Source organism: Artemia sp. Qi Xiang Cuo, chromosome 2 (genome assembly GCF_049724085.1).
Source record: "Artemia sp. Qi Xiang Cuo chromosome 2, ASM4972408v1, whole genome shotgun sequence".
In the NCBI taxonomy this organism is placed as follows: Eukaryota; Metazoa; Arthropoda; class Branchiopoda; order Anostraca; family Artemiidae; genus Artemia; species Artemia sp. Qi Xiang Cuo.
Genome location: NC_142795.1, coordinates 10,460,879 through 10,471,545, shown reverse-complemented (window position 1 = coordinate 10,471,545; position 10,667 = coordinate 10,460,879). Strand labels below are relative to the sequence as shown.

The following is a 10,667-nucleotide window of genomic DNA, read 5'->3' as shown; positions in this document are numbered from 1 at the left end:
CTCAGACATATAAAATTTTCGCTTTGCTCTAGTATATATGCACTTAAACTGCGACGAAACCTCCCACCAACCTTGGCCATGTATGACTTCCGGGTACATTTTGTATATACCCGGGTAAATATTAGTCGATCATTCAAAAGATGTGGTTGGCCTTTTCCATTGCACTGAGCAACATAAAATCCTGCTTTCGAATCGACCGATATAATATTTCATTTTTAATTATACTGGTCACTTTCACAAACGTTGTAAATGCAAGAGCAAAACATTATAATTTTCTACAGTATATTGTGGAATCATTACAATTAAAAAATAGCAACATAAGTAAAAACAAATAAACTACTAATTTTAGCTTCATTCTTCCTTCATCTCCTCGGTTACCTCAGTTACGCCCTCGTGACTTCCTTGCGACTCTACGACCAAGTTAGAACTTGTCAATTCATCTGGTTCCATGCTCATTTCATGCTCAATCGGTTGATCTTGCGGAAGAATATTCTCCGGTTCAGGGATATTCTAAAAGTAAGCACTCTTTAAAAATAATAACAGATGGGTATATATTCACCTAAAAATGTAAGTTTTCCGAGAAATTTACTATACAACTTATTATGACTAAAATAATATAATTAAAAGGCTGGGAGTTCTAGAGGGAGCTTTAGAGCTAACAGTCATACAAAGAGACCCTGGCACTAAGTACATTTTCTGGTACAAAACTACAAGAGTAATTGCTACGAAAAAGCTATCTAATTAGTCGAAACCAAAAATGAATTAAAACAATTAAACTAATATCCACAACTATTTCAGAGGAGTCCAAGTTAGGGGTGGAAGAGATTAAAACCAACAACAAAACAACGATTATTTGCTTCTTAATTTGTATGAAAGGATATAAATTCTAGCACCAAAATGATATGACTCAATCAAGAAGTTGTACCAGAAAACTGGTATTTTATTTGAAGAATGACCAGGAAGGCCCAACCCCCTATGATTCAAATTCATAACATGCTTTCCTAAACAAGACACCTTTTCTAGGGAGGATACGAAATGGTTTTTTTTCCTCCGGCTACTACGAAAAATTGTCTCCGCGTGAGAAAGGGGGAAGGGAGGAATAGCAAAATAAGGTACATTATAAGAAGTGTGGAGAAAAACTCATCAATATTTTTAATAGAGGGCCCGAAGCCCCTAGAATTATCCGATAAAATTATCGCATTCAATATTTTTAATATCAAGTTCATTACACTGAATAACAATGGTTTCCTACAAAAAAAATCCACTTGATGATTACAACATTATACTCAAAACTAGATCTCTTTTTTGTAAATTTTCTCCGGTGTCTTATTTTTTTTTAAATACTATAGAAATACTATAGAAATCATCAGCTGCGAATCTGAGCCACTCATATACGAACATTTACAAGACGCCCTCTGTATACACAAACAGCCTAAAAAAACAAACTCATTTATCTAAGGGATCACTAACTCTAAACCAATTCCCTTGAAGACGCAACTACTTAACTCCTTGATATTTTCTTTTATATATTTACATCGATTGCATTCAATTAAAAACGGTGTTCTACCACCTGAAAAAAAACGACTAAAGCCATGGCAACGATCATTCATAATGGAAAACAAACATAGCAATGACACACAAGACTGCCTATTCCATTTAGTCTTAGGCGTAAAACATCGATGCAACAGATAAAGAGTAGTTCACTTTAAGAGCAAGACTAAAGCAATTCATTTATTCAAATGTCAAACACTAGTGAGGATTATTATAAAAAGCTAGTGTAAAGGTAAAAAGAAAAATGATAGAAGAAAGTCAATGGGACGGACACGAGGGAGATTTTAATAGCGTTTTAATATAGATTTACTTCTACTACTAATAGTTGTATTATTTGGTCAATCGTACTTCTGAAGTGACTGTATTCTGAATACGAGCGTGCTTTATACACATTTAAAAAAAAGTATTTAAAACAAGTTTGGTTTTACCAAATTTCTGCAAGCAATCTCCTAACTTTTTTTGAAATATATGAGCAGGAATGGGAATACGAAAGCTTTATCCAGTGATCTACAGACTCATGATTTAATCTCTCAGTAGAAATAATCATAGCAGAAATAAACAGGTCATTCTCTACCTTCAACTACTGACAGGTTCCTAATACCAGTCATTTCAAACAAACGTAAGACCATCTCCCTCCCCGCCCGTTTTTGTCACCATACATGTACTCAGAGATGGAGGCTTCAAATAATAACCCCTTCTTGGAATCTCGGGGTTTTAGAATTTCCATAATAACTTTCATACATTTCGTTTCAATTTTTAAGATTTTTCGGATTACATCAGTAACAGTTAAGTCGTTACTGAATCTTTGTATCAACAAATTATAGTATCACTGTCCCTTCTATTGCTGTTATAAAAAGGATACAAAAATTTAGACTTTGTTTGAATTTTTTATGACATTAAAATTATACAGTAAAACTGATTCATCTCATGGCCGGTAAAATACTATGGAAAGCTTTACTGAGAACTATAAATTAGTCTTTTATTTTCAGCAAGCTACTTAGGACTTTTATTGAATTGTGTTTATCTATTGCTTAAATATTCTATAACTATCTATCGTACCTTATATTTCGTCCCTTGCATACCTTATCGTCCCTTATATTTCGATAAATTGTTTTTCTATAGTATAAACATTCTATAATTATCTATTGTCCCTTATATACCCCTTATATACCTAATATCCCTTATATTTCGATAGTTTGTGTTTATCTATCGTATAATATTCTATAGTTATCTATCAACTCTTATATGCTTTATCGTCCATTCTATAATTATCAATCGTCCCTTATATTTCGTTCCTTACATACCCCGTATAACGTCTCTTATATACCTCATCGTCTCGTATATTTCGTCCTTTATCATCCCCTGTATACCTTATCGCCCCTCATATTTCGATAGATTGTGTTTATCCTATAAATATTCTATAATTTTCTAAAGTCGTTTATATATCCCTTATATCGTCCCTTAAATTTCGATAGGTTGTGAGTCCACAAATATTGATACCAACTGTGATACAACCACATATTGATAACACCTGTGCATAGTGAAGAACTTCTTTTTTTACTTCGATTGACGTTATACGCCGTCAAAAAGTATAAATATTGCAAGGCAAAATAAAGTAAATCCCGAGGCAATCTAAATTTAGAGCTCATAAATAACTGAACAAGCTACATCATAGGCTAAATCATGCTAATGCTGGGTGACTAAGGATACCTAATTCAGGACATTAATACTTATTGCATCAAATATACACACACACACACATATATATATATATATATATATATATATATATATATATATATATATATATATATATATATATATATATATATATATATATATATATATAAATAAAAATATATATATATATATGCAGTAGTCTGGCGTGTTGAACTTTACTTCAACTGATGCTACACTGGGCTTACTTGGGATGGTAAAAATCCAGCTTCGTATTTTTTATAGATCAATATTTCCAAGACGTCATGTTCTCGCTTCTTTAGACTTGGCAAGCATTATTTTGAAAAAAAAAACAACTTAGTACCCGATTTTTGGCTCTACTTTTAGAATTAGTGAAAAAAAACCTCCTCGTATTGCTGTATAGCCTGCTATAAGGTTAGACAATTTTGCTTTCTTTATAACCGCACATTCAGTTATCCTCGTAAACTTAGAGAGATCGCTATACACGTTCAAAAAGGAAGCCATAAATATATCATCAGCTATTTCACCCTATCAACAAAGTCGACTATTTTTTTGCTATGGATACACAAAACAAAAGATATGTGCATACGAATATTGCATGATACAAATCGATTCAGCAAGGAAATTGATATATGACAAAAATGCTCACTAATTGATACCTAAGGCATAAATATCGACACTATTAAATATCATCACACCAGTGAAAAAAGCCAAGTAAAGCATGAACGCAAAACGAAGAAAAAGAGAGAAATGAAGAATTAAGAGTACTAAGAGATGTCACTGATTATCCAACGGATTGCTGGAAAAAATCATGAACTCAAATATTTTACGATGCCTTGATCGATTTAAAGCATTTTAAGGTGCGCCATCATCTTTGATAAATTTTCTTAAATCATTTATATGCAAAGTACCGAGGACATCAAAACAATTTTTTTTTGTTCCTTAGGTCTAACTTAGGTCTATTGATACCAGAAAACCACAATATTCTTTAAATTGTATTGTCTTTACATTGTATGTCAGAAAACCGCAATATTCAAAAAATTGTCTTTATGTTGTGCCAAAATTATGACATTTTTAGGGCATAACCACGTTTTGTCAGTGTTGCCACGTTGAGCCGTGAAAGTAAGTAAAAAAAATGAATTATTTCAATTTGACAGCGCTTTCCGTCCGTAAAATTTCAAAAGTTGACATTCTATTGATTAAGAAAGACAAATACAACTTTAAACCAAAGCTACCTTCTTAAGCTATTTCGTGCCATACTTTTTTAGCTGTTTTCTTTTATTCCATATTTCTTTTTCTTTAGATTTGGCACTCGCTACTACTAAAGAATACATAACTGCATACGAAAGCCTTTTTCATAAAAATTTAATTTCTGATTTTTCCAATTTTTTAAGATATATAAAGTTGTGTAAGATTCCAATTAACCAGTCGAAATTTCATTTCATATTTCAATTTCATTTCACATTTCAAATGTCATTTCACATTTCAAACCAATCATATTTCATTCACTGTCCTCGGTGCTTAAAATATTATTTCTGGGTCATCCTAGATTTTATACTGAAGGTTCTATGCTATCCCTCCTTTACAAGAATGTGATTCGCTGAAAAAGAAACACCCACACACAGAGCCAATAAAATTGAACCATAATTTTATATTACATTTTGGACACATATTTGTTGCAATCTGCTAATACCTAAATGTAATTTTTCGCATTTCAATCTTACACCCCAATGGCTCTTCAATCTTCAACTATAAATTTTGCAACACTAGCTATTTTTGAGTCCACGTATCTTTTCAGAAAACAGCAAAGACCCAACATCCTGAGTTGAGAGAGGAGACCCTCTCCCAAAAACTTCCTATGATCTCGAGGACTAATCTTGTAGCGTATGACAAACAAGAAAAATGTATAAATAATATAAGCTAATATAATGGCCGAGAAAACGAGGGTATCTTGGTTAAACAAAATTACAATTGCAAGCAAGGCCTTCTTATGCAATACCTCCCCCATCTCAGGGGGAGATAGCATTACCTCCCTTGTGATAAAGAAGTTTGAGGCGCAACACAGTGAAAACAAATGCTTGATTTTCAACAAACTTCAAATTAAGACCATAGATGTGGTATTATCTGTCATAATCCAGTACAGTTTATGCTACCCCTCCCTTTTAAAATCTTATGCAAAAAATCAGCAAAAAACCACCTAAACAAGACTGTTCGAATATTAATGACTTTTCTAAAAATATCTAAATCATAGGGGTATAAATGTTTACCCTAACAAATGTTTACTACCAAATTTTCAATGAACTTCCCTTTTACTTACAAAACTTAATAACATTCTCATATATATTCTTGTATAAAATATTACCATTATAAAAAAAAACTTGATGAAATCTATTCTTTAGTTACAAAACCTAATATGTATCCTTATATTATAATAAGTTACAATATTATTGGCATGTATAATAGAAATTCCTAAATTTTATTGACTCTTTAAATTTTCATTGATATATAAACTTTTTTTTTATTTATTAAAATAATATATTTAAATCAGAGCTGCAAAAATGGAACAAAATATTATTTTTTACTTACAAATTAGAAGCTCAATAGTACGTACAATTGCTTACGTAATTTTTCCGGATTAAGTATTTAGCTTAGAATTTCCAAATAAGCCAAAAATACTGCCATAATAATTTATTCACGGCGTCTCTTATTTATTAATTTAGTGAAGAGATGTCTAATAGTAGAATTAAACAAAAAATGCACGAGTTTCACAAAGAGAGAAAATCAATCCGTGAAACTTTCATTGGGTGTTTCTCAAACAGCTGACAGACGAAAATAATGACAATTATTCTTTATCATGAATAATCCTTATACAATTAAATAAATTAATTATAATTCAATATTACGATAATAACAACATTGTCATCAAAATTATGATATAAGAGTATATTATTACGTTTCCACTGTATTATAATTAAATCATTATAACCTAATCCTTAACCTGACTACCAAGTGATTAAAAAAGCAAGTCAATAATACAATTTATCGAAGCAATACGTTAAAGCTGCTATCTCTGATTAATACAGAAGTTGTCAGTCAACTGGACCTATTTCACCATAGAAAAAAGCTTGGTTTATTAACCGCCCATTAGCTAAAACTCATGAAAACGGTGCGAATTGTTAATAAAGGCTTTATAAATAATACAGACTTGTATAGACTTAATACAGACTGGATATTATATATATATATATATATATATATATATATATATATATATATATATATATCCAGTCTGTATTAAGTCTATACAAGTCTGTATTATTTATAAAGCCTTTATTAACAATTCGCACCGTTTTCATGAGTTTTACAATTATTCTTTATCATGAATAATATTTATACAATTAAATAAATTAATTATAATTCAATATTACAATAATAACAACATTGTCATCAAAATTATGATATAAGAGTATATTATTACGTTTCCACTGTATTATAATTAAATCGTTATAATCTAATCCTTAACCTGACTACCAAGTGATTAAAAAATCAAGTCAATAATACAATTTATAGAAGCAATACGTTAAAACTGCTATCGGCACGAACTCAAGTTTTTTTGTGAGGGGGGGGGGGGGTGGCCAATAAAAAGAACATGAAATGTTATTGACAGTTTGAATAAAAACTGCCCAGAATTTCTGTATAATTTAGGATTTCAAGGGGGGCAGGGATTCTAATCTTTGTTCCTGTATTGGGAATATTAAACCAGGCAAAGTTGTACACCAGAAAGAACTTTATGAGTCAATTTTCTTCTTTAGATTTCAGCGTAATAGAAGGAAAAATTTCAGTTGAGGCTTTAGATTCCAATTTAAAATACTAACTATATTGCTATTATTATAAAATGTTTTATTAATATATCGACCCTTATCATGAAATGACATTACGGAGAGTCAGAAAAATTCGATATGTGAGAGGAGAGGGGCTCAAAAAATCTAAGGACTGTCACCCCCATCCCCTGTAAGTAGATTTGTTTGAGGAAATATTGAAACTCATCAATAAGTTCTATTCTGTCAATGTTGGCTAGTCAAAAAACAGGGCAACAACTTTATAATGGAGGGAATGCTCTGCAGAAATTGAAACTGACTATTATACATTAAAAAAGTGCGAGTTTGCTAGTAATTCCTGTGATTAAGAGAAGAGGAGGATACTCAGACCCAAGACCGTATCCAGGGGGGAGGGTCAGGGTGTTTGACCCCTCCCCACGAAATGTCTGGCCGACTCGTAAAAACGCAACAAAAGTGAATATAAACAAATTTTTGATTCGTTTTTAATGTTTTTTTTTGCGACCCCTCCCGAAAAAATCCTTTTGTACCCCCCCCCCTCCCCCCGAAAAAAATCCTGTATACAGCCCTGTTCACACCCCCTCCATTAAACCATGTACCTTCTACCCCAGCTGAGTACTTATATGGTGGTAATACATCAGCTCACCAAGAATACTATATTCAGCCCCCAACCTCCAATTTCAACATTTTAAATAGATTTCAATCGAATTTCTCACCAATAAAGTATTATATTTGCCTGTTTATGTGTAGGTTAGGTCAACAGGTGATAAAACAAGAAAACAACATTTCGATTACAACTAAAAAATAGTAGAGTACTGGCCATTTATATGCTGAAACAGTGCAACACAAAATTCTCGTGATTTCGAGGGGAGGAACGTATTCACACTCCCCTCCCTGCACTTCTTTAAACCAGTTCCCTTCTCCCCCTACTAGTATTTATATGGTGACCATATGCCACTCAAATTCAAATTTAAGTCCCCTCCCTGCTCTTCCTTAAACCAGTGCCCTTCTCCCCCTACTAGTATTTATATGGTGACCAAATGCCAATCAAATTCAAATTTCAGTCAGGAGCTCAAATTTAAACGACTTCCATATGCAATTATGCAGACAAATTTAAAAACAAGGATGAAAAAATTGGCCAAAAAATCAGCTAAAAACACAAGACACCAGAAGAAGGTGTAGCTGTGCTTTGAAGTGTAGTTGTCTCTGAGAACCAACAGGTCAATAATTTAAAGACAAAAAAGCGTTGTCAAATTTAAGTAATTAATTTTCAGAGTTCAACATGACAACACTGACCAAAATGTGGTGCTGCCCTAAAATATTCATAATTTCGATAAAAACGACGTCCAAAAGAAGTCGTGGTTTCCAGGCATGAATAAGCCTAAGATGGGTACAGGAGGGGGGGATGTTTATATTTTGATATTATATTTTACATTTTAATTTGACACGACCAAAAGAAGTCGTGGTTTTCAGGCATAAATAAGCCTAAGATGGGTGCAGGAGGGGGGGGGGGATGTTTATATTCTTATGTCCTTGATATTTCGCTGCCTACTAATGCGTATGTTAGCCCAAAAGGTAATAAAATAAATACGCACAAACGAAAAAAAAGAAGGAAAAATTACCACTGGTCTATCTTCAATTGCTTTGACTAAGGGTTGAGAAGCTTCTGGTTCTGGTTGTGTGTTCACCTCTGGTTCAAATATAGGCGGGGGAACAAAACTTTCAGTTATGTTTTCGACGGGCCTGGTGTCGACAGCAAGAGTATTAACGGAAATTTCAGCTGCTTCATGGCTTGTTGTATCAAGAGGCTGCACTGCGAGTTCTTCTAATGGTCTTGCTACAGGTTCCTCCGGCAACTGTCCAACAGATTCTATGACTGGCTGTGGCCCGACCTTTGAAATCTCTTGAACTTTTTCTGAAACTTCTTTATTTTCAAATTCGTTTATATTTTCTTCAACTCGTTGATCTGGGGCTCTACGTTCTTCCAAATTACGACTAAAAGGAAAAAAAAATTCACTGACTTTAAAAGACCATGCATCAAAAACATATACAAAATGGATGGACTCTCATGGTATTATTCCCCTTAAAACTTTGCATATACCTGGAAAATGTATGACTCAGTAGTCTCCTGGCTTTGCTGTTTCTCAATTAGTCAACAGCTATGTAATAATTAACAAGAAACTGTTAAGAAAGTAATCCATATCTCTAAAAATTATTTGTAACTCATTTAACAAAATTAATTTAATTATTTGAAATTACCGAAATAAAAAAAATACAGAAATACAAAATGCCTTTAACCACACCTAAATACACTTTTTTTTTTTTTTTTTTTTTGGAAAGCACCTTTCTATGGCACAGTTTTGCTATTCGCAGGATAAAGAGTTTTCTAGGGGAGGATTTCAATAAGAAAATATAAAAAAATGTTTTGTAAGCTTAAAGCGCTAAACTAAATTTGAAAAAAAATATTCTGAGTTATCATATTCAATATGAAACTAAGTTATTGTTAAAATGCTCTGGCCCAAGAGCGGAACAAAAGCCAAGTTCAGTTCAGTTCAGTTTTTTTCAGTTCAATATGGGTTTTAATTCAAAAAAAAAAAAAAAATGTAAAAATACACTAAACTTAGTTCCTTGTGCATTGATGCACGTTTGGGCCCGTAATAATTGCACACTCTAAATACAGCGTGGCCTCCTGTCCTCTCCAATTTCCACCCGGAACCGCCATCAAATAACAATAAATTTAACACAACTTCTCCTCCGCTCACACCCCTTGAAGTATCAAACTAAAATATGATAATTAATAATAATATCGAAAAATTCTAAACATAATAATAATAAAATAAATCTAGTAAATAAATATTTAATCTTTTAGATATTTTTTCACATTCTTTTTAAAGGAGCCGAGAGACCTATATGACTTCAGCTCTTGCGGAAGTGCATTCCACTCTCTAGCACACGCAATTCTAGGAGAAAATTCCGACCTAGCTGTCGGTGTCGGGGGTAAATTTCAAAAGTCAGAAAAAGGCGGTTATCCGAGCGCCGAGTTACCGAGCTCCGGTTTATATCAATGAATAAAAAAGGCACTCAAACGATGGCTACTCTCAAAGAGTAAAAGGGACAAACTTGATCTCATAAAAGTCCATAAAGACACAGTTCACACGATTCGGCAATCACGGGTTCAGTACAAAGAAAAATTCACTACCAAGCTCCAAAATGCCTCTGCTAAGGGCTGGTGGAAAATTGTCAAAGAGGAGAATTCTGCTTCCTGATCAAACTAATACTACCCTTGATCGTGTGAACTATTTCACTGCTGAAGTCCTTTGCATTCTGCAGAGTCTGTGCACGACCAAATCCCCGAATCCTGATAGTACACCTACTGCTGTCTTGAATTCCTGCAGTGCCAAATTGGCTGGACCTTCATCAATGCTTTTCCGGCTGTGTTTTCCTCCACAACGTTTCCACACATATGGAAACCTGACCATAACATTCCTATACCTAAGCCCGATTAGCTTCGGCTCACATAGACCTATTAGCCTCCTCTCCTGCATTGGTAATGTTTATGAAAGCGTTTCTAATTATTCACTT

The 10,667-nt window shown here is 33.1% G+C and overlaps 1 protein-coding gene across 2 annotated transcripts in view; it reads right to left on the bottom strand.

The window, feature by feature from the left end:
* Nucleotides 1–271: 271 nt before the first annotated feature.
* LOC148954896 (uncharacterized) overlaps nt 272–10,667 on the bottom strand; it is a 79,403-nt gene continuing 69,007 nt past the window's right edge. For both annotated transcript variants that reach the window (XM_089099078.1, XM_089099082.1), the window contains exons 14-15: nt 8,708–9,080; nt 272–510 (exon numbers count right to left, since the gene is read on the bottom strand). In XM_089099078.1, coding sequence (XP_088955204.1) covers nt 352–510; nt 8,708–9,080 — 532 coding nt within the window. In that variant the 3' untranslated portion in view covers nt 272–351. The remainder of the gene's footprint in view (nt 511–8,707; nt 9,081–10,667) is intronic.